General features: G+C 44.1%; 1 protein-coding gene across 1 annotated transcript; it reads left to right on the forward strand.

Annotated features, from left to right (window-relative positions):
- The first annotated feature begins 946 nt into the window (after positions 1 to 946).
- Positions 947 to 19,332, forward strand: TRIM4 (tripartite motif containing 4). The gene is made up of 6 exons (XM_043915233.1): positions 947 to 1,781; positions 7,033 to 7,128; positions 7,804 to 8,034; positions 9,038 to 9,060; positions 9,324 to 9,421; positions 15,430 to 19,332. The coding sequence occupies exons 1-6, from the start codon at positions 1,389 to 1,391 to the stop codon at positions 16,014 to 16,016; spliced, it is 1,428 nt and encodes a 475-aa protein (XP_043771168.1). The 5' UTR covers positions 947 to 1,388; the 3' UTR covers positions 16,017 to 19,332.
- Positions 19,333 to 24,957: the final 5,625 nt, after the last annotated feature.

The following is a 24,957-nucleotide window of genomic DNA, read 5'->3' on the forward strand; positions in this document are numbered from 1 at the left end:
GATCTTCCCAGACCAGGGATCGAACCTGTGTCTCCTGCATTGGCAGGCAGATTCTTTACCACTGAGCCACCAGGGAAGCCCCCCGATGCTTCTGAATCTTAAGCACTCCCATTTAAAACACCTGATTTCTTTCCAGTCTCCCGGTCCTATTAGGTCTTTCACAACATCCTCACAACAGCCACAGCTTCAGCTCCACCCTCCGGGTACTGCTTTCACACCCTGGTCTTGACCTTCTCAGGTGGGAGGGTCAGGAACAGCTCTAGCACCAGCAGCTGCTCCTTCCTAGCATCTTGGACAACAGTGGCTCACAGAGCACCCACAAGCTGACACAGAGCATCCTTAGCCCACAGACTTTCCTCTGCATCAAACCACCTAAAATACCGGTGGGAAGTCTCAAACCCGGGGGAAACCATCTAATCCTGCGTTCCTCTCCCTAGCTTAATTATTAGAACCACTATCTGCACTGGCTGAGTGTGCCCCATGCCCTGAGGCTGAGCTTCCTCTTCCTGGCGTGTCCCCTATGCTGGGGAGGAAAGAGAAATCAGGGTGGTAGGGTGATCTAGGTCGTGGGGGCTAAACACTCCCTTTCCTGCTTGCGTCCCAGAAAGCTGGCTCTCCAGGCGGCCCAGGAGACTCCAGGAGAGTTGAGCTTTGAGTGGGTGGGTTTTGTGGGAGCAGCAAGAAATACTGCCTTTTGAGCATCTCAACTAGACCTCGGGGTTGGAGGTCAAGAACGGGTTCCTTCCTGTGTCTGTGAATCTGTACGTCTGCCTTTGTATTGTCAGAATGAAGCTGAACAAAAAAGGACAGACTTCAGAAAACGCCAGCCTGTGGGGCAGGGCGCCTCCTTAGCCCCACTTCTAGCGGGGCTGCACAGACGACCCCCCCCCCCCCCCCCCCCATCCCGTCCTCTTCCTGGCCCTCCAGGCCGCTAGGGTGTACCGCCCCCGGAATGCCCTCCTGGGCAGCAGCTAGCCTAGGATTCTAGACCCTAAATCTTCTGGGAGCAGCCGGCGAACCGGAAGGACAAGTTCCTTAGCGCCTCCCAGTTTGGTTCCACCAGCAGCGGCTTGCAGCTGCGGGAGCACCACCATACTCCGGCGCGCCCCGCAAACCGACGCGCGCCTCGAAGCCTCTCTAGGCCTCCCGGGGGACTTCCGCATCGCTCTTGTTGGTCCCGTCGCAGCCCGCCGTCCTGTCACTTCCCACCCGCGGTCTTCGCGCGGAAACCCGGCGGTTCGCGCGTTCCGGAGCGCGCGGGAAGGGCCGCAGCCCCCCGCAGCCCCGCGCCCCGGCTGGATCGCGAACCCCAGAGGAGTTCGGCGGCCGCGGGTCCGAAGGCCACCGCCCGCCGCCCGCAGGCGTCTCATCCGGGACAGAGGGGCGGCATGGAGGCCGAGGACTTCCAGGAGGAGCTGACCTGCGCCATCTGCCTGGACTATTTCGAGGACCCGGTGTCCATCGAGTGCGGCCACAACTTCTGCCGCGGCTGCCTGTGCCGCACCTGGGCGCCGGGAGGCAGCCCCGTCCGCTGCCCCGAGTGCCGGCGGCCGTCGGCGCCCGCCTCGATGAGGCCCAACTGGGCCCTGGCCCGGCTGACCGAGAGGATACGGCGCCGGCGCCTGGGCCCCGTGCCCGCGGGTCTGTGTGGCCGCCACTGGGAGCCGCTGCGGCTTTTCTGCGAGGACGATCAGAGGCTCGTATGCTTGGTGTGCAGGGAGTCGCAGGAGCACCAGGCCCACACCATGGCCCCAGCCGACGAGGCCTTCAAGAGCTACCGGGTGAGCCGGCCGTTTACGGGGCTGGGCTGCCGGTATATGCCCCGGGAACCTTTACTGTCTGCACTGGAAGCCTAAACCCACCCTCACCCCCACCCCTGACAGGCTGAAAAAAGTTAAGAGACTCACAGAGCAGAGCTGGAGTTTAAAACTGGAATTGGGAGGGCGGTGGAGGCTCAGTCATCACCGCAGAACTTTCCAGGGACTGGCCTCCGGGCAGCTCGGTCATCCTGAGAGGTTATACACCAGTGCTGTCCAATAGAAACAAAAGGTACCAGGCACAACTGTTATTCAAAGTTTTTCTAATGGTGAGAAGAAACAGGTGATGCTGATTTTAATAACTCATTTATCCAAAGTATCGAACATCGATATGAAAATTATCAATGAGATATTTTAATTTTTTCATGATGGGCCTTTGAATCTGTGTGTGCTTTACATTTACACACATCCGTTTGGACTCTCCATATATCAGGAACTCACATGGCTAACGGAAGCTGTATTGGACAGTACAGGTTTGTGCCTACAGATGTCATCAACAGCTGATGATTTGGGAAAAGCCTGGCTTGGAGGGATAGGTCTAGATTTTGTTACTAGCTTCATCAGTTGGGAAAATCACTTAATGTTTGAATTTGGAGATTCTCTGTTCTAACTATCTTATGGGTTAAGAAGCTTCAGTTAAATAAATCAGTTTATCATACTCTGTTCCAGCCACACTGGCCTTCCTGCTTTTGTTTCAAGCCTGTTCTCTCTCTCTACCCATACCTTCTGTCCTTTAGATCCTTTTAGATTTTAGCTTGAAGACCTTCCTTGATCATCCCTTCCAGACTAGCCCCACCCCCTTCCATTACTGAAGGTGTCACTCCAGTGGTCTCCATCTGAATTGGTATCTAGTAAGTACTCGTTGAAAACATGATGATACAAGTTAAAGTGTATTGTAAACTGCCAAATGCTGTTCATTTTTATCAGCTGACTATAAACAGGAAACATGCAAAGTTAGACTGGAAAGTATATATTCATTTCTTTATTCAGTAGCGTTTATTGGTGCTTCCTGTATGCTAGGCATTGTTCTAGACCCTGGACATAAATGGATGAGAAAGACGTGGGTCTTGTCTTGTAGGGGATGTAAGCATGTAGACCAGTAATTTCAGTGTGTGTGAGTTATCAACACACGGAAGGTTTGAGGTTAGAGTCATCAGACCGGAGTGAGGATCACCTTTATAGAGGAGGGAAACGTGAGTCCGCTCTTGATGGGTGAGGTTGCTCTTTGCCTTAGGAGGGTAGTGCGTGGGATGGGGGCTGGTGGGAGTTGAAGCTGAAGAAAGAGGCAGGGTCTGCGTTGTGGAGGATCTTGTCCACCACACTGAAAAGCCTGAGTTTTCTCTTCCAGCGAATCGGGATCATTGAAGGATTTTAAGGCAAGGGAAGCCATGATCAGCTCTCAGTTCTTTTGTTTTACAAAGTTCACCATGGCATCCACGGGGAATGAATGCAAAAGACCAGTTAGGCTGTTGTTGCTCCATTTGAGGCAGGAGGCTGTAGGGCCTGAATCAGTGCAGGACAGGGGTCCTAGAGAAGAGGAGGGCATGGATTAATTATGAGCTGGACACAGTAACATCGTGACTAATTGGAATGATGGGTCGGGAAGAGAGAGGAGTCTAGGACCGCAGTCCGGATATCTGGGGCTCGCTGGGGACGCGAGCGTGAAGTAACTGTGACATGAGGTCCAGGGAGGAGGGACAGGAGGCAGGGGGCATAGGAGACTAGAAACACAGCATTTTAGAGTTATCAGTCTATCCTTTTTTTCTTAGATTATGTATTTTATTTTAGATTATATATATATATTAGATTATATATTTTTAAGCTCTCTCTTTTAAAAAATTTTTATTGTTGTTTATTTGGCTGTGCCAGGTCTTAGCTCTGGCACATGGGATCCTTGGTCTTGGTTGTGGCGTGCCAGATCTTTTAGTTGTGGCATGTTTGATCTAGTTCCCTGACAAGGGATTGAACCCGGGCCCCCTGCATTGGGACCACAGGGTCTTAGCCAGTGGACCACCAGGGAAGTCCCCAGGATTGGTCCTTTTCTGCACCCTCCTCTGCTTAATCACTGCTCTGTTCATCCACCTCCATCCCCACCCCAGCTGGTGCTCATGCTAAAGAACCCACCTGCCAGTGCAGGAGACGGAAGAGGTACGGGTTGGATCCCTGGGTCGGGAAGATCCCCTGGAGGAGGGCGTGACAACCCACTCCAGTATTCTTGCCTGGAGAATCCCGTGGACAGAGGAGCCTGGTGGGCTATAGTCAATAGGGTCACAAAGAGTCAGACACGACTGAAACGACTTAGCACACACTTAGCACACACACATCCCCACCCCGACTTAACTCGAAAAACGTTAGGTTGCTCTTGGGTGAAGCTCCCTATTTCCACCATCCCATTCTCAGCATGTGCATGTGTCATAAATGTTTGGAGTTCCAAAGTCTGTGGAAAATACCCCCCATCTGTGCCCACACCTGAGCCCTGCAAACAGTGTGCTGGTTGCTTTCTCTTAGGATCTGAGCCCCTGAGCACCACATCAGGAAAGCTGCTTTGGTGAATTCCTAGCCCACTCTGCTTGCTCTCTCAGGCCACACCAGTGGCTCAGGATACACATTAGAGCCCCCTGGAAGCACGTTTAAGACATTCTGATGTACAGATAGGATAGAGGACCGTGGACCTACATCTTAGGACCTTCCCAGAGGGAAGTCTTCCAGAGGTTGTCTTTAATGGAGTTGTTGATGGTGGGAGAGAAAGAGAACACACAGAAAGAAATAGCTTCATAAACTTCAGGGAGCCAAGTGTTTTCCTGGAAAAGGCTTCCAAGCCCAGCACCTGTTTCCTTCGAGTCAATATTTAGTCTGTTGACCCTGGGAACGAATCCCTTCATTGCTATTAACTCATTTAAGAAATAGCTCTTGAACCACCCGTTTTGTGTCAGCTGCTGTACTGTAGTACCAGACCCGGAAAAGGAATACAGTGGTGACAAGACCATGGAGCTTCCAGTCTGGCTGGGGTGGGGGTGGGAGGTAAACAGCAGACAAAGAGATAATCCTAGATGATAATATGTGCTGTGAAAGAAATAGTGTGCCGCGCCAGAGAAGTGACGAGGGCTTTAATAAGGGCACAGGCAGTCTTCTCTGAAGAGATGACATTTCAGCTGAGGCTTGATGGATCAGCTATCAGAGGAACTGTGGGAATAACGTCTCAGGCAGTAGACAGCAAATTCAGACCCTGAGGCTGGGAAAAGCAGGACATACCCATGACACTGAAAGAAGAGCGATGCTCCCGAAGCATGATCAGCAAGAGGAAACGTAGCCCGAGATGAGCTGGGAGATGCAGGCAAGAGTGGCTTTCTGTCGGACCACTGGGTGGTTGAATTTTCTCAGTGATGAGGGAAGCCAGTGGAGAATCTCAGCAGGGGACTGACGTGACGTGACTGGTCTTTAGAAGATGATTCTGGCTGCCCCGAGGACATTGGCTGAGAGATGGACAAGATTGGAGACAGGGAGACCGGTCATGAGGCTGCTGTATTGATGGCTGTCCACACAAGAGGTGGTTTGAACAAGGAGGTGGCTGGGGGTGGCAAATAAGCAGATGGGCAGATTTGACGTGTATTTTGGAGGTAAGACATACTTGCTTGGGTTGGATACAGAGGATACAATGATTGAAATTCACAGAAACTCAGAGCTGGGTTGGTGTTTAAGAAAAGAGAATCTATTGTGGTTGCCTTCATCTTCTGGGTAAGGAAGCTGCAGCCCAGGAAATATGTGAGGCTGACTTAACCACAGATCATAGCTAGTTGGTGAAGGTCTAGACTGAAACTCAGATCTGATTTGAAGTTTCGTGTCTTCTAAACTACATGATCACAAGTCAGAAAATGTCTTCATTCTATAAATGTATGTTCTTTTGTGGTAGTTCTATATAAAATCAAAAGTCTGAAGTTAAATGAAGAAAAAGTGATTTTTTTGAACTTGTGGGTCTACCCAGCTTTGAAATGCTCGGTGTCGCCCTCCTGCCACCTTGTGGCAGGTCTTGTTACTGCAGGGAAGAGGTTTTCTAATCTCCCCAAGGGGTTTCCCCAGGGGACTCTTTAGATCCCAACTGTGGCAGGAGACAGAAATGCATAGGTAGAGTCTTGGGTGAGGGGACAGCATGATTCATGCATACTGGAATTGCTAAGGGCTTTTAAAAATGGAAAAGTTCTATTTCAAATATATGTCATTAGCAAACACAAGTGAAAACTTAAAAAAAATTCTTAGTCACCTTCAAAGGAGCTGTTTATTTCATTAGAGGCTCCACACTCGCATGGGATTTGACCCTGATGTGTGCCCATCTCTAACCTGTCCGCCTCTGTCTCTAAGGTCCTGCCTGACATTCTGCTTCTGGGTGCTCACCCTCTGCAGCTTACTCTGTTGATTCTAATTGGCTCAGTTTTTTTTTTTATAGCTTATTTGGGTTTTTTAAATTACAAAAGGATATATGCTTCTTGTAGAAATCCAAACAAAACAAGTTTATTAAATTTCTAGTTCTCCCTCCGACTCCCTCCACCATTCCTATTCCCTGGAAATAAGCAATGTTAATAATACCTAGTTATATATCTTTCCAGATTATTTTCTATTCAACTATAAACACACACACACTTACACAGACACATGTATATTTGTTCTTTTCAAAACAGAATTATAGTGAGAGCTGAAATTGATGTAGAGTATCAGTATATCATAATTTAATAATTCCCCACTGATGGATAATGAAGAATCCTGCAATAAACATTCCTATATATATTATTTTTACTAGTATTTTGTTGGGTATTATTATTAGAAATAGGATTATTGCATATTTTAAATACTGTTAAATCTTGCCAGTTGCCCTTCAAAAAGGTGGGAACTTTTTAAAAAATTATTTATTTATTTATTTATTTTAATTGGAGGATAATTACTTTACTAGATGGGATCTTTTTGTTCTCCTACTATTATGGTGCCAGAGGTCTTCTCCCTTGCCAGTACTGGATATTTATTAATTTTTGTTTGCTTAATGAGCAAACTTTATGTAGTGTTTTGATGACTTGAGAGCAGACTGGTTCTCGTGCATTAGCCTGTGGTCATCTTCAGCGTCTTCTCAGTCTCATCCCGTGTTTGGCTGAGGTGACTTTTAGCTCTTGAACAAGGAAGATGCTGGAAGAGATGATTTCTTACTTAGGTGTGTTTGTTCTGCTGGCAGGAAAAACTTCTGAAGACTCAGTCTAGTCTGACAGCCAAGATGAAGAAAGTCATGCACTTTCAGGACATGGAAGTGAAGAATGCTGCAGAGTGGAAGGTAACAGCAGAAGGACCTGGGTATTTCTTGCCCTTAGTCCTTTCAGCCTGAGGCTGCTCAAGGGCTTTGGCTGGGAAGAGCTCACAGGGTCTTATCAGTTGTCAGGCTGACAGAACAGGAAGAATTGATCTCTACCGTGGCTTTGGACCACGTGTGTTCCACACCCTTCATCCTCAGACCTCAAGGGTGGTACCCCTTTCCTTCCTGCAGTCCTCCTGGGTTGGCTTCTGAGGTGGGTGTTGATTTGGGTCTATGGCACTGTGGAAAGCAAATGAACTTTTCCCCCAGAGCTATTGTCCAGTTGGGAGGTATGATGTGGGTACGCACACGTATGTCTAAGATTTACCACAACTAAACACTAGGTGTTCTGAGGGCTAAATTAAATAATAGGTGTGAAAGTGCATTTTAGTTTAAAAACTATATGAACAAGACATGACGATCAGTAGTAGAAACTCAGATACTACGAAGAATGACTTAATACTATAAAGATTAGTACAAAGATATCAAGCAGGCATAGAGAAAGGAGTAGAGGAAATTTGTAGGGGGTGAGCAGGAGCTTTTCTGGAGGAGGTGATTTGGATGAAAGGGTCGTGGGCAATTGGGGAGTCACATGCAGGGAATTTAGGAGGAAGGACCAGGCAGAGAAAGGCCTGAGCCAGTCTCTCGTGGCTGCAGGAGAAGATGAAGAATCAGCGCATGCGAGTCATCGCGGAGTTTGCAAAGCTGCACGTCCTCCTGACTGAAGAAGAGCAACTGTTTCTTCAGGGACTGAGGCAGGAAGAGGAAGAGACAAAGAAGAAACAGAGTGAGAACATCTTCAGGCTCAATCAAATGATCACTTCTTTGAAGACTCTCATCCTAGAGGTGAAGGAGAAGAGCCAGGGTTCCACCCTGGAGCTGCTCCAGGTGAGGCCAGCAGGGACGGGCATAGTCTCTGTCTTACTGGACTTGTTAACATCACTAACTCACCTCCCTCTTGTCTTCGGAGCTGAGTGTCCTTCCTGGTGAGTGGGTTTAGTAGAAGACATGCTTTTTCTCTTTTGCTAATTGTGTTACTATTTTTATTATATAATTAGAGCGTCAAAGATTCACTTTCCAAAGGAAATTAATGTGAAGTTTAGGTTTGATGAGCTCAGGTAATATGAGATACTTAAATTCCAAGAATTGTCAAGAACGTTTACAACTTGCTTGAGCAGTGAAATTCCAATTCCATATCCAAACATATATTACAGCAGAATCTTTGAAATAACACATTTCTTTTGTATATGAATTCTTTCATTTAGTATGATGTTTTTGAGGTTCATTCATGTTGGAGCATCGTATCATATTTGCGTTCCCTTTTTATTCCTGAATAGTATTCCATTGCAGAATATACGACATTTTGTATACCTGTTCACCAGTTGATGGACACAACCCAAATGTTATTATGAAGGGTTCTGCCTTAATATTTGTCTGCCATTCTTTGTGTGGACATGTGTTTTCATTTCTCTTGGCTAAGTAGTAGGAACAGAATTGCTAGGCTACCTGATATATTTAACTTTTTAAGAAGCCGCCTTTTTCCAAAGTGGCTGAACCATTTTATATTCCCACCACGTTCTCACTAACACTTGTCTATGATTGAAAGAGTGTAGATGGAGAAGTAGACAGAAAGCCAGGAGACAGCTCCTGTCATAGTGCCAACGGAGGAGGAGGAGGGTTTCAAGGAAATGATGGGTCAACATTGTTAAATAGTGCAGAGGGCTCACACGGAAAAGAGACTGTGTTGTGTTAACCCCATTGGGCTTGGCAGCAGCAGATCATGTGTGATGCTCACAAAAACAACTGACAGAAAAACACCTGCTCGCCAAGCTGAGTAACAGATCTCAAGGGGAGGGTACGTAACTTCTTTCTTTGTTTCTTCTCTTCACAGAATCCAGCAGAGGTATTGACCAGGTATGAGCTCTTTCCTGCTTATGGGTGGTTGAGTAGATTGTAAAGATACAGGCCAAGCAGAGAGGAGAGGAGGCCTGGGCTCCATGGATGAGTCTGGGCACTGATGTGAGGGGGCCGTGGGAGGAATCCTGCTGTTTGCTTGCACCAGGAGGAATGGGAGAGCAGTAGTCTGAACCCTGGGCTTGGAACCTTCAGCTGGGAGTTGAGGGTCTTGGCCGTCCTGTTTGTCTCCTAAGAAGAGCAGCCTTCTGTACTTTTCTTAGGTGTGAGAATCAGGATGTGAACTATTCCTCTGAAGATCTAACGGTGAAGACTGTGTGCCGGCTACCAATGATGAAGGAAATGCTGAAGCGGTTCCAAGGTGAGCAGAATTTCAGGGAGTTGGAGCTCAGAGAATGAGCAATGAGAGAAGTCTGAAAAAGAAGAAGACAGACCATGCAGCCAACAGGAGGGTCAGGAAGGTGGTAAATGACTACTTAGGGATAAATGGATGTATGCTCCACTGAAGAAACGTCCGTTTAAAGGTAAATGATGTTTTTATGTTAAAGGTGCTAGTTACACAAAAACAAAAAGACCTATTCTTTCTAAGAACTCATGAGCAAATTGGAGAGACAGACATATCACTTACTGCAATACAGTGGGGCCCAGTGTTTATCAGTGGTATGAATAAAATACCACAGAAGTACAGAGGACAGCCTCTCTGTTGGGGTGAAGTGAGGAAGTTTTCACAGCACAGGTGTCAGTTGTTTGGGACTTTGAAGGATAAGTAGGAGTTTGCCAAGTGGAAAAATAAGAGGCAGCTTCCAAGCAGAGGTGGCAGCATGAGCTGAGATGTGGAGAAGACAGAGGGGAGGGTGTCTGATATGACTCAACGTTAAGGTGCATACGGGGAAAGGCAGGAATAAGGTTGAGAAGATGAGTGTAGGAACGACTGAAGGTAAACTGAATAGATCTCCAGAGAAGTACCAAGGCCTGGATGTGACATGCAGCTACACACTCAATTCTCCTGTAACATCCCTGATCAAGAACCACGTTGTAGATGTCCACTTCCAGGTAAAATGAAGTAACAGGGGACTGGACTTACTCTTGAAATGTAGTTGACCAAAGACATCCAAAATAGACAATACATGAAACAACAGTTTTTAAAACACTGAACATCAGGCAATGAAGGACAGTGATACATGGGGAATGGGAAATGAATGAGTTGAGTCCCACGATGGCCCCAGCCTCCAGCCTTGAGAGTTTCCAGGCCACCTCAGGGAAGGTAACACAGGGGGAGCCGGGCGGGCTGCCTGAGTTGAGGGGTGCTGCTGAGAGCCCAGAACAAAGCAGTGGGAGTTTACAGAGTGCCGGAGAGGAGAGCGCTGGACAGGGAGAACCCTGCTGGTTTACAGAGACGTCCCGAGAACATGCCGCAGAGCCCTGATCAGCACGCGCTTGTGAAGAGCTACCCGAGGTTGGAGGAAATTTTCAGATTGTTAGAAGGAACAGTTCCTGGTGCTTGCACAGGGCCAGGAACAACGCCTGTTCCTACCAGCCCCTCGAAAGCTCTTAATTCATGGGGCATGGGTAGAGTACTCAGGAAAATCTTGCCTCATCAGTGGGGATAATTAACCCTTCACTGAGCACGGCTCTGGACCCACTTTACACGTCAGGAAAGCAAGACCCGAAAAGGATGAAATTATTTCCAAGTAACTGCATCCCAGGACAAAACTCAAGAAGATGGATAGGTATTTTAAAAATGAGTCCCCAACAACATACAGTCACAATGTCTGCCATCCCATCAGAGATTACCAGGCAGGCAAAAAGTTAGGAAACATGACGTGGTGAGGAGAATACTTGATTGAAATTGACTCAGGATTGACCACGATGCTAGCATAAACATAGAAGGACATTAATGCAGTTATTGCAACTATTTTGTAAAGATGCATGTTCTGGACATGGGAGATAAAAAAAAAACCCAGATCTGACTTCTGGAGATGAAAACTATGAGATGAAGAATGAGCTGGTTGGGGTTAATAGGTGATTGGACATGAACTTGAAAAGATGCAGCAGTGAAAACTATGCAAAATGAAACAGAGGAAAAAAACTTAAAAAAAAAAAATGAAAGCCACCTCAGTGAGCTGTGGGTCACCTTCATGCAGCCTTATGTCTGGTAACTGGGATCCCTCAGGGAGAGCAGAAGGATAGGGGTGAGACAGAAAAACAGTTGGAGAAACAGTGACTCAACTTTCCAAATTTGATGAAAACTGTAAGCACACACATCTAAGAAACTCAGCAAGTTCTAAATGAGAAAGATGATGAAAACCACGCTAAAACCAGTGATATAGATGAAATTTTAGTTGCAACAACTAGAAAAGGACATGTTACGTACTGTGGAACAAGGTGGAACAAAGATAAAGATGACATCCCAGTGCTCATTGGAAGCAGTGCTAGTGAGCAAGACTGAAAGAAAAAAATTTTTTGCCTAGAATTTTATTCCTGGCAAAAATACACTTCAGAAACAAAGGTGAAATAAAGATGTTTGCAGATATCCAAAAACTGAAGGAGTCTATCAGACCAGAACTGCAAGAAATGTTAGAGGAAGTCCTTCAAGCAGAAGGAAAATGATACTGGCTAGAAGTCAGATCTATACAAAGGAATAAAAGATCTTCCAAAATGGTAATGATGTAAAGAAATATCTATTTTTGTCATTATTTAAGTCTCATTGGTGGCTCAGAGGTTAAAGCGTCTGCCTGGAATGTGGGAGACACGGGTTCAATCCCAGAGTTGGGAAGATCCCCTGGAGAAGGAAATGGCAACCCACTCCAGTACTCTTGCCTGGAGAATCCCATGCAGGGAGAGGAGCCTGGTAGGCTACAGTCCATGTGGCGTAAAGAGTCGGACACGACTGAGCGACTTCACTTTCTTTTCACTTTAAAGGTGATAGGGATGGCTAATGCCTGTGGTAATTTGATTCGGGCATAAGGTACCCAGATATTTGGTCAAACCTTGTTTTGGGTATTGCTGTGAGGGTGTTTTTAGATGAGGTTAACATATAAATCAGGAAACTTGAGGAAAGCAGATTGCTCTCCATAATGTTGGCAGGCCTAATCTAGTCAGTTAAAGGCCTGACTAGAACAAAAGGCTGACTTTCCCCCGTGAACAAGGGCCTTTTACAGCAGACTGCCTTCAGACTCCATCTGCAGCTTTGGTTCTTCCTGCCTTGTGGAAGGAACTGGAACATTAATTTTCCCTGGGTCTTGCTGCTGTTACACACCATGGATTTGGACCTGCCAGTCACCATGATCACATGGGCCAGTTCCTTCTAATCTCTACAAGTACACACACATCCTATTGGTTCTATTTCTATGGAGAAGCTTGACAAATACAGTAGTTGTTTAAACAAACAGAAAATAATACATTGTGTTATTTTATAACAACAAGAACGTGAATGTTGGGAGGGGAGAAATGAAGGTATACTGTTATACATTCTTACATGTGAAGTGGTATAGTATCACTTGAAGGTAGGTTGTTAAGTGAAAGATGTACCTTTGTAAACTTTATGGCAACCACTAGAAACAAAGTTATAGCTAATAAGTCAACAAAGGAGATAAAGTGGAATCATTATAAAAAAATACTTGGTTAATCAGAAAGAAGGCAAAAAAGAGGAAAAAAGGACAGGCAGAAAATACAGCAAGATGATAGGTACAAACCTAATCATATTAAGTATAAATGGTCTGGATATCCTAATTAAAAGGGAGAGACTGATTGGACTGGATAAAAAAATGCAAGACCCAACTATCTATATGCTGCAAGAAACACACATTAAATACAAAGACCCATACATGTTAAAAATAAAATGAGAAAAGATACGTCATGCTAACGTTAGTCAAAAATCTAACGGTTCTGTTATTATCAAATAGATTTCAGAGCAAGGAACATTACCAGAGATGAAGAAAGTCACTTCCTAATGATAAATAGGTCAGTTTATCAGGAGGATATAACAGTTTTAAACATTTATACAGCTAATAACAGAGCTTCAAAATATATTAAGCAAAAGCGAATGGAGCTGCAAGGAGAAATAGACACATTCACGATTGCAGCTGGAATTTTCAATACCTTTCAAAAATAAACTTTAGAACAAGTAGGCAGAAAATCATCAAAGACAGACTGAATAAAACTATCAATCAACTTGACCACCCTGTTATTTATAGAATACTGCCCCAAACAACAGCAGAATACACATTCTTTTTGAGTGTACATGGAACATTTTCCAGGGTAGAGCAAGGCGGGCCATAAGACATCAGTATTCAGGGCTTCCTTGGTGGTTCAGATGGTAAAGAATATGCCTGCAATGCGGGAGACCTGGGTTCAATTCCTGGGTTGGGAAGATCCCCTGGAGGAGGGCATGCAACCCACATCAGTGTTCTTGCCTGGAGAATCCCCATGGACAGAGGAGCCTGTGGGCTACAGTATTCAAAAGGATTCAGGCCATGTAAAATATGTTCTTTGACTACAGTGCATTTTGAAATCAGTAAAAATAAAAACAAAAAGCTTTGATAAGTCCCCAAATGTTAGGAAGCTAAATAATACACTTCTCAATAATTCATGAGCTAAAGGTGAATCAAAAGGGAAATTAAGAAGTACTTTGAACTGAATGAAAAGGAATTTGTGGGATACAGCCAAAGCAATACTTAAGGGGAAATTTATAGCACTAACCACATGTATTACAAAGGAATTTCTTAAACCAATGGTACCAGTTTCTACCATAAGACATTAGAAAAAGAAGAGCAAATAAAGCCTTAAAGAAACAGAAGGATGGAAACAAAAATCAGAGCAGAAATTATTGCAATTTAATACAGAAAAACAACAGACAAATTAGCGGAACCAAAAGTTGTCTCTTTGAGAATTTAAATTTTATTGAAATGTATTTTAAGCAGAATGACTGGAAGAAAAAAGACATATTACTAGTATCAAGAATGAGAGCGGCATCATCGCTACAGCTTCTGTAGATGCTAAAAGGATAATTAGGAAATACTATGAGCAACTTTATGCTGGTAAATCTGACAACATGGATGAAATGGACAAAGTCCTTAAAAGACTCAAATGACCAAAGCTGACTCAAGAAAATATAGATAACTGGAATAACTTTATTCATGTTATAGTTAGAAACCTCCCCAAATGGCTTCACTGGTGATTTCACCAAACATTTAAGAAATACCTATTCTATACAAATTCTTAACAAAAAATTGAAGAGACTATTCCCAACTTGTTCTATGAGACCTGCATTACCATGATACTAAAATCAAAGACATTACAAGTGAAGTGAACTATAGATCAATGTCCGTCATGACATAGAAGAATTTGAAAGAAAATTTTAGCAAGTTGAATTCAATAATGTATAATACATCACAACCAAATGGGATTTATCTTAGAAAAGTAGGTCTGGTTTAATATTTGCAAATCACTGTAATTCACCACATTAGCACTTTAAAAAAGATCAATTTGATCACCTCGGTAGATGCAAGAAAAAGAAACCTTTGTCAAAATCTAACATCTATGTCAATTAAGAAAAACAAACAAAACGCAGCTCTCAGCAAACAGGAGACATGGAGGATTTGGGAGGGAAGAGAATTAGGAGGCAGGCCAGGGAGGAAGTTACAGACACAGTGCTGAAGGTCTGAATGCAGACAATGGAGATGGGAGAGGAAGGGAAGAACCCGAGTGATTAATTCAGAGGTAGAATTGATAGGATTTGGTGATTCATTAGCCAAGGGGAAGAAGAATCAAAGAAGCTTAAGATTTTCAAGTATGAGCATTTGGGTGACGGTCATGTCCTTAAGCCTTAGACAGCATAGAAAAGAAGATGTGTGCTTATGAGGGAGGATTAGTCTCAAGAGAATGGAAGGGGACTTCAGAGGCTCTGAATTTGGTTTTGAGTTACCTGCTGGGGGCTCGTGGAGATGCCCAGTGAACAACTCGAACCAGGAGACAGAGACCTGGGATGACATCTGTGTGTTCTGGTACAAAGAACCAGCCAGTTGACAGCCTTGGTTCTGGTACGGATTCAGCAAGTCGGTATTTATTATTGTTTCTTCAAATTTTATGCTGATGGTGAAGACTTGGGGCCATGGAATAATAAGCTCCTATTTTCTAGGCTGTAGTCTTTGAGAGCCGAAGGGAAATGAAGACCTCAGGTTGCTAATGCAAACTCTGGCTTGCTAGGTCCAGCTGAGGAGCAGTTGAGGGGGCAGTGAGGTGTCTCATCCCTAACAGTACTTGATAGGAGGAGAGGGATGGAACTGAAGCTGGGACAGATGCGCATTTCTGTAGCAGGGTCAGTGGTCAGCTCTTCCTTACTGATCTCAGCTCTCATTTTCTCTGCAGTGGCTGTAAATCTAGCCGAGGACACCGCTCATTCCAAGCTTGTCTTCTCCCAGGAAGGGAGATACGTTAAAAACGGAGCATCCGCCAGTTCTTGGCCACTGTTTTTTACAGCATGGAGCTACGCTACCGGATGGAGGAATCCGCAGAGGACCACAGGCTTTGTGGAGAGATTCCAGCATTTGCCCTGCGTTTTGGGAAAAAATGTTTTCACTTCAGGGAAGCATTACTGGGAAGTCGAGAACCGAGGCAGCCAGGAGGTGGCTGCGGGAGTGTGTCGGGAGGACATCATGGGGATCCCCAGTAGTTCAACAATGTGCCCCAAGGTGGGAATCTGGGCCGTTTGTTGGAGTTCTGCGGGCTATCGGCCCCTGACAGGCAGCTCTGTGAGTCCTACCAAGCGAGAGCCAGCTCTTCAGCGGGTGGGAGTTTTCCTGGATCACGGGGCTCGGGAAGTCTCCTTCTACAACGCGGTGGATGGAGAATACCTGCACACGTTCTCCTGTTCTTCCAGCTCCCGTCTCCGGCCGTTTTTCTGGTTGAGTCCATTAGCATCTGTAGTCATCCCCCCAGTGACTGGTGGGAAATGAGGTGATTCTCTTCGCCTTGTACCCCAGGCCGGGGACGCCCATCGCTTGGCCCTCATCTTTGACTTCATGCGTTTCCATCCTGACTGGTTCATTCAAATTCCAGCTTCATGTTCTGTTCAGCCCCCTGTCCTGTGTGTAGACAGATGTGGAAGACCCTGTGGGGTACCTTTCTGGTAGCCGCTCTGAGCACTTTTTCTCCCTCTCTTCTGCTTCTTCCTAATGAACTCTTCGGGATGTGCACCCCACGTGCTTCAGGAGAGGCAGGCCCATGGGAGGGAATCCTGGCCAGTGAGGTCGGGTGAGACATCCTCCAGGGTGCTTCTGGGGAAAGTTCTTTAGCTTTTAGAAAGAGATGTTTGGGAAGACACAGCTCCTCTTCTGACATCAGCAGCTGTACTGGGGTGAGAGGACCATGGTAACCGTGGACCAGGAAGGAGAAACGTGGTCTTTGTTGGCTTCATGAAGCAGTTGGAATCTCCCTAACCCCAAATTTCTTGTTATATGAGATTGTTGCTCCTTATTATGTAAGGCAGTTTTAGTTGCGTTCTGGTCGTTTGCAGGCTGACGTGTCCTCACCGGTGCTGTTGGCACATAGCATGGACATCCCACAGCGTAGGCTTATCTCACTTTTTTGCCAAAATTGGACAGGTTTATAGAATCTATTTCTGTTCAGTCATGCACTTCCTTTCCTTTCCAGTAAGTACCAGTATTTCTCCTCCTGGAATGGAAAATCGAGGCAGCTTGCCTCTACGCTGCCCGTGCTGTTCCTCTTCACCCAGCCACGTCCCTGCCTTCAAGTGTTCACTCTGCTTTCCCTCTGTCAGATTCGTATACCGTGTGCACGAGGTTATTAACATCATCTGGAAAACGTTGGGAAATACTTGTTAAGTGTCTGCACTGGGCCAGCCTCTTCATGTAATGCCCCCATGTGACTTTTGCAGCAGAGATGGAAAATTAAAGTTGTTGCTAATAACCACCACTACTAACCATTTTAATGTGTTTCCTCCTCGAGTCTGAATAGATGTTCTAGCAGTAATTTAACACGGCTTCTTACAAAACTTCCAGCCCCCTCCCTAACCCTTTTCCCCTCCTGTGTCCCAGCCCATCCTGGCCTGTCTTCCTTTTCAGCCTGAGCACTCCCCCTCATTCAGTGATCTCTGCTGAGTTCTCCTTAACTCTCCAGGATACTTGCTGTTATGAGTTGATTTCTGTCCTCCACAGAAAAAGGTATGTTGAAGTCCTAGCTGTGAGTGTGAGCTTATTTGGAAATTAAGATGAGGCCATTAGTGCGGTGACCTGAATGGGGAGGAAATCTAAGAAAGAGGGGACACATGTGTACACACAGCTGATTCCCTTTGTTGTGCAGCGGAAACTAACACAGCAGGGTAAAGCAGTTATGCTCCAATAAAAGTTAATTAAAAAGATGAGGCCGTGAGGGTGGGTCCTAACCCAATATGACTGGTATCCTTAGAGGGAATCTCGTAAACACAGACGCTCACACACGGAAATGCCCCATGAGGATACAGAGGGAAGACGGCCATGGAAGAGGCTGGAGTCATGCTGAGCCAAGCCAGGGAATGCCTAAGGCTGCTAGAAGCTGGAAAAGGCAAAGAAGAATCCTCACCTTGAAGCTTCTGGGGGAGCTTGGCCCTGCCAACACCTTGATTTCAGACTTCTAGCCTCCAGAATTGTAAGACAATACACACAGTTCTCCGCCAGAGAAACTGTAGCTCTGGGAGCGGCAGTGAAGACTCTCCAGAAGACAGTTTGGCAACCACTGTTTATCCTGCACTTTCTCAAAGTGATTTTTTTTTTTTTTTTGCTGACTGTGCTCTCAGCTTGTGGGATCTTAGTTCCCCCACCAGGGATTGAACCCAGGCCCTTGGCAGTGAGAGAATGGAGTCCTAACCACTGAACTGCCAGGGAACTCCCTCGAGATGCTGTTGACCGTCTCCAATGTTAACCGAGCCTTTTTCCCCTGCCTCCCAGAATTGGTGCATGCACTGGTGCTATAAGCCGCCCACTCTTTGTGGCCCTGGATAAAGTTCTGCCAGTCTTTTCCTCCGGAGACCAGCCTTTGTTACGGAAAACACTGTGCACATATCTCCTGTGATTTCTACTCCTCCTCCCCCTGCTTAAAGCCATGAGGGGATCTTTCTCAGCTTTTCACTCTGAGAATTTGGTGGGGTCCCTAGAGGCAAAACCCAGGAAATTAGGCACTTCTCCCAAATACTGCAGCTCCCCAAAGCTTCTTACTTTTAAGCTAGACCACATCAGCCACCAGCAATTTGTCAAAACTCATTTAAGTACGGCCACTAGGTTAGGGCTCCAGTAGATTTTGGTTCTCTGTTAAGTAGATCTCAGCTTCAAGTCTGTGGGTTTGTCTGTCTTTCCAGATTTTGGGGTGCAAGTTTGCCATGTAACCTCAGTTCTCTGATGGGCCCCCAAAAAAGCCAATGATTTTCTGTCTTTTCATCTTTTTCACATCATAATGATGTGTTATGATTTCCAAATTCTTTACATGTTGGAGCTGAAACTGGAAGTATTCTTTTATAATATTAAAATAGGTGGCTCATAGAGTACTATAATAGTTAGTTTTATGTGTCAACTTGACTGAGTTAAGGGATGCCCAGAAAGCTGGTAAAACATGTCTTGGTGTGTCTGTGAGGGTGTTTCCAGAAGAGATTAACATTTTAATCCACAGGCTGAGTGAAGAAGATTGCAGTCACCATTGCAGTTAGGCGTCACCCAGTCAGTTGAGACCTGAACAAAAAGTCAGAGGAAGGGCCAATTTATTCTCTGTTTTAAGCTGGGACATTCATCTTCGTTTGCCCTTGGACATTGGTGCTCCTGGTTCCCGGACCTTCAGACCTGGACTGGGACTTAACATCAGCCCTCTGATCCTCGGGCCTCTGGACCTCAACTGGAATTTATGCCATCGACTCTCCTGGTTCTCAGGCTTTTGGACGTGGACAGAGTTAAACCACCAGCTTTCCTGTTTTTTTAGCTCTCAGCAGATTGTGGAACTTCTTGTCCTCCACCATCACAGGAGCCAATGGGCAATGATCTATGCTATTAGTTCTGTTTTACTGAAGAACCATGACTAATACATCCTCATACAGCTGAGTCTTGCTTGTTTTGCTAAACAGTCTATCAATTCTTAACTGTTACTTTTAATCCACTCACCTTTAAAGTTACTATGTATAGTTGGATTAAAATACACCATTTTGCTAGCTGTTTTCTATTAGTTTCATTTCTTCTATTTCCTGCCTTCTCTAGTTTTATTATTTAAAAAATAAAGTTGATTTTTATCTCACTTATTTTTTGTACTTCTTTTAAAAACTTTTGAGTCATGCCGTAGAGTTTACAATGTACATTTTGAAAAATCTGAATCTACCATCAAATAGTATTATTTCATGTGTGATAAAAGACTTGAAAACAGTGTTACCTTGATTCCCAGTCCTTGTTCCATTGTCATCATAGTTTCACTCTTAGGTATGCAATAACCACCCAATACATTGTTACTTGGAGAGGGAAATGGCACCCCACTCCAGCGTTCCTGCCTGGAGAATCCCAGGGACGGGGGAGCCTGGTGGGCTGCTGTCTATGGGGTTGCACAGAGTCGAACACGACTGAAGTGACTTAGCAGCAGCAGCAACACGTTGTTACTATTAATGCTTTAAATACTTGCTTTAAACAACTTCCTTTGGTATGCTGAATAATGTTCAGGTGGTAAGAAATGACCAAAAATAGTAGAAAAGAGATACAATAAAGAAATCCAGGTAACGGAAGAATCATAAGAAATTTTGGAAAGATGTTTGTCATAGGATACCCATACTGATAACCTAGAAGCTATCGGTATGCAGGCAGCCAATAGAGACTCTCAGGAAAGAAAGAAACTCAGAGCTCCTCTGGAGTCTGGTTGCTGAAAGTCCAGCCCTTAATTCTTGGTGACCTGGGCTCCTTTCAGGGCTGAAGGAAAGAATGCAGGAGATAGGTGATTCTGAAGTGGGAACGATCTCCGGAGTCAAGGGGACCGTGGTCCTCTGAATAAACCTGTTCTCCCTCACAGTTTTGCCGTTACTGGTGTCGTGTGTAGACGACGGGATGCTTGTAGACAGGTCATCTCATTTCTGGTTTCTCACTCAGCATGACGCACACACTTTCAAGTCATGCTGCTTTACCCAACTGTAAAAATCTCTGGCTTTTGGTCTGAGTCTACTTTCAAACAATATGTCACTTTGTGGGTAGTGAAAGACTTTTTAGTCTTCCCTTAATGAAAACTGATATTTTTGAATTTGCCTAAATTTTCTTTCCCCCAGGACTTCCCAGGTAGTTCAAGTAGTTAAGACTCTGTGCTCCCAATGCAGGGGGCATGGGTTCAGTCCCTGGTTGGGAAACTAAGATCCTCCATGCAGTGCAGTGCAGCCAAAAATAAAAATTAAAACCAAGTTGTTTTTTTTTTATTACTGTTTTCCTGCCTTCTTTTGGTTTAATAAAATATTTTAAAGTTTTACTTTATTTCAGTTATTGGATCTTTAAAGAGCTATACCTAGTTTAAAAGTAATTTAAAATTTGACATTTTGGTTAACTACTTTTCAATACAGTGGAGAAAATGATAAGCCTTTTCAATAAGTGCTTTTTGGAAAACTGGATATACACATAAAAAAGAAACAATCAAGTCCTTATCATGTACCACACACAAAAATCAACTAAAAATGGCTTATGTAGTTAAATGTAAGACCCCCAGAGATAAAAATTCTAGAAGCATTGAGAAAAAGCTTGAAACTTGCTTTGGCAATGACTTCGTGAGTATGACACCAGAAAGTGCAGGCAACGAGAGCAAAAATAAGCAAGATGATATCAATCTAAAAAGCTTCTGCACGGCAAAGGAATTAATCAACAAAATTAAAAAGCAACCCCCAGAGCGAGGGAAAATATTTTTGAGACACAATCTGATAAAGGATTAATAACCAAAATATATAAGAAATTCCTACAACTCAAAAACAAGATTAAATAAGTGACCTTATTAAGGATGGGCAAAAGATCTGAAGAGACATTTTTCCAAAGAATATTTTTAAACCACAATTTGATAAAGGATTGTGCTCAGTCAGTCATGTCCAATTCTTTGTGACCCCATAGACTGTAGCTTGCCAGGTAACATCAAAATATATAAGGGATTCCTACAACTCAATACCCAAAATTAAATGGTCTTGTTAAGGATGGGCAAAAGATCCGAAGAGACATTTTTCTGAAGAAGACATTTTTCTGAAAACAACTTACAAGAAAAGGAGCTCAATGTGAACAATCATCATGGAAATGCACATCAAAACCACAAAACCCACACTTGTTTGGACGGCTGTTATCAAGAGAATAAAAAATACGACAAATAGAAGAGAGGTTCCTCAAAAAAGTAAAAGTAGAACTACCATATGATCTAGCAATCCCACTTCTGACTCTATATCCAAAGGCCCTGAAATCAGTACCTCAAAGATATCCCTGCGTTCACATGTTCACTGCAGCGTTATTTACAATAGCTGAGACACGGGAGCAACCCAAATGTCCATTATCAGGTGAATGGATAAAGAAAGTGTGGCATGTACATACAATGAAATGTTATTCAGCCTTAAAGGAAATCCTGCCATTTGTGACAGGATGTATCTTGATAAATGTTTCATAGGCACTCGAAAGATGTGTATTATTATTTTGTTGGAGGGGATGTTCTCAATTAGGTCTAGTTAGTGAGTAGTGTTTATTATTTCTTCAAATATTTTCTCTATCCTTTCTGTTCCCTCTCTTTCAATACTCCAATTATACATATATATATTAGGCCATTCAAGGTTGTCCTAAAGCTCACAGATACTCTGTTCATTGATTTTTTAGTTTTTTTCCTATCTTATTTCATCTCTTGTAGTTTCTATTGCTATGTCTTTATGCATTAATATTTCCTTTTGCAATGTCCTATCTGCTGCTGATCCTCTGATGTGTTTTTCATTTCTGACATTGTAGCTATCAACTCTAGAAACGTGTGTGTGTGCGCGCTTCTGTTTTATCTTCTTTAAAATATGTCTTTATTAACATATTTAATCTTTACTCTATCATTTTGAATATAGGGAATATGTTGTAATAAATTATTTAATGTCTTTGTCTTTTTTTTATTTTTGTTGTGTCCTATGACTTGCAGGATCTCAGTTCCCTAACCAGGGATTGAACCTGGGGCCAAAGCAGTGAAAGCCTGGAGTCCTAACCACTAGACCACCAGGGTTCTGTCTGATCTAATCAATATAGTCAATAGAATACTTCAAATTGTCTATGGAGTGTCAGTTCTGAGTAGATTTCAAGTCACTGATTTTTCTATTCATTTTGTTTAATTGCAAGCCTGGTTATTATTATGATGATTTATTGAATGCTAGACATTGTGAAATTTATCTTGTGTGTTAGATATTTTTGCACTCCTAAAAATATTCTTGAGTTTTTTTTTTTAATTTTTGGAATGCAGTCATTGGGAATCTGATCCTTTTGGGTTTTGCTTTTAGGATTTGTTAAGTAGAATCACAACAGGGTTTAGTCTAGGTTGAATTATTCCTCACTACTGAGGCAAGGCTCTTCTGAGGATTACACCCAGCACTCCAAACTGGTTTTCCAGTTTGGCTGGTGGGAATAGGCAGTATTCTTGGCCTGGCTTAGGTCCAGGTCAAGGCAGTTCTTTTTCCCAGCTTTGAGTGGTTGTATCTTGATGCTTCCTTACTTGAAAAGTTTCTAAGAACTCACATTTTTCTTTGAATAAAATTTATTGGATTTTGCTTTTCCCCCCTCCTTTCTCCTTCTTCTCTTCCTTCCTGCAGCATTTCTTTGGTTTTTCTAGCTTCCCTCCTTCCTCACCTCTCCCTCCCTCCCTTTCTCCCCACCCTCTCCTTCTTCCCCCTTCTCCTCATGCTTTTATCTATGTGGCATCTCCTACTTTGCTCTGCAATTGCATCTACTGTCATACTGGCTTCCTTTCAGCTCCTTAATTACATCAAGATTTTTTTTTTCAACTTAAGGATTTTGTACATCTTTGACTTTATCTGGATCTCTTTTTACCTTCAATTTTCTGGATAATCCTTATCTCAATTTAGAGATCTCAGCTTAGATGCCATTTTAAAAAGAGGCTTTCTCTTGTGACCCAGTTTGTGACAGTGATCTCCCTGTTTTACTGTAGCATAGCAAATTCTTCTATATCATCATTTAGCAATGGATATGCATTGTTTTGTCTGTCACACACTCCTTCCCTGCTTCTAACGTCACCCCTTCACAGCCACACTTTCTTTGTAATACTACTCCATTCCCACTCTCTGTTTTCCGTTTTCTATCACCAGCCTACCTCTCCAACCACTGCAAGAGATAGGCACCTGTCCCAGGGAGGTCTGTCCTTTTACTTCAGGCTCTGACACAGAGTGATTGCTCCAAGGGGGTGGCCACAGGGCCAAACTGTTGAACAGATTTCTTCCCTGGAGTTTTCTCAATTGGAGGTGGAGGAGTGTTGGATTTCAAGCTAAAAGTATGGCATAAGAGCTTCCAGCCGTATGGGCACTCTCCATCTAAAAATGTCTGAGAGAATGAGACTAGAGACCCAGGCCAAGATGAAAGACGGAAAAGAAGGCATTGATGTGATTCAAGTAACCGGCTCTAGCTGATGCAGAGATTAGTTCTACCCCATTCACTGCTGTGATCCCACAACCTTCCCTTAAGATAGTGTAAGTTTTGTTTTAATGTCATTGGCATTTGAAGAATGTGGATTAATACAAACTGTTAACCCAACATGGCATAGTATATTTATTTGTTCTCTCTAGGTCTCAGGGGGAAGACAGCATGCTTGCCTGCTTGTCACTGTGCACAATGCAGTGCTTGGGACTTAGCAGATGATCGTCAAATATTGGTCAATAAATCAATATATAAATGCTGTAACTACTTTAACTAGAAGGGTATTATATGCTCGTAAGAATGAGAGCACCAAGTAAATCCTTAGACAGAAGTTCTGAAGAGAGTGGTGATACAGTGAATCTACTCAAAGAATAAACAGGATAAACTCAGTGAAATAAGACATTTCAGTATCAGAGTTGAGATAGAGAAGCAAAGAATATCTCAACAGATCCTTTACCTCTCGTGGTAATGGTAACGGAGAGGAAGAGGAGGGCATACTGAGATGGGACTAAATGAGGAGATGTAGAGCTACACCACTTTTAAACATTCTATATCTGAAGTGTTTCCGCATGTTATACCAATGTAGTCTAAAAAACTGGAGAATGACCAGCAGCAAGGACGGGAGGTACTATTGGTGATCACCAGTCTCCATTCCTTACCGTTTCTCCTGTGGTATGGTGCAGGGGGAAACCCACCACTGGGTCCTGTGGGCAACAGAGACTGGATCTTCCTCGGATTGTCTTCTCCAAAGGGTTGGATGGAAAGGGGGCAAGAGAGTCTGGGTTTCAAGATGGTAAAATCAACCAGGGACTCTAGGAACTGTTTCTCTCCATGGTTAACTGGCCCTTGGAGATGAAATTCCCATGTTATCTTCTGAGCCACAGTCTTCAAAATATCCCAGTCCCCTGACCCCTACAAACAAACTTCAAGCAAAGCCCTTCGGGAATGCTTATCTCATGCACAATGCAAGCCTAATTGGCATCCTGAGTAATGGTTTCCAGAAGAGATTTAGGATGTGTCCTTTGGGTGGGAATCCCTGATGCCACGTACTTAGTCTCCCCAGTTTGCCTCAGCTGACACAGATCCTCTGGGTTTAGGGAAGTTTTATTCCTCACAGATGATGCTCCTCTTTCTTCAGGATTGGCTCATGTCAGGCCAGGTATTTCCTCATTCTAGCTGTTATGATTCCTGCTGAGGAAACGTCATGTCGTCAGGAAGGGGCTTATTCTCAAAACACCAGTGCTAGAGCCAGATTCTT

Source organism: Cervus elaphus, chromosome 10, assembly GCF_910594005.1.
Source record: "Cervus elaphus chromosome 10, mCerEla1.1, whole genome shotgun sequence".
Taxonomy (NCBI): Eukaryota; Metazoa; Chordata; class Mammalia; order Artiodactyla; family Cervidae; genus Cervus; species Cervus elaphus.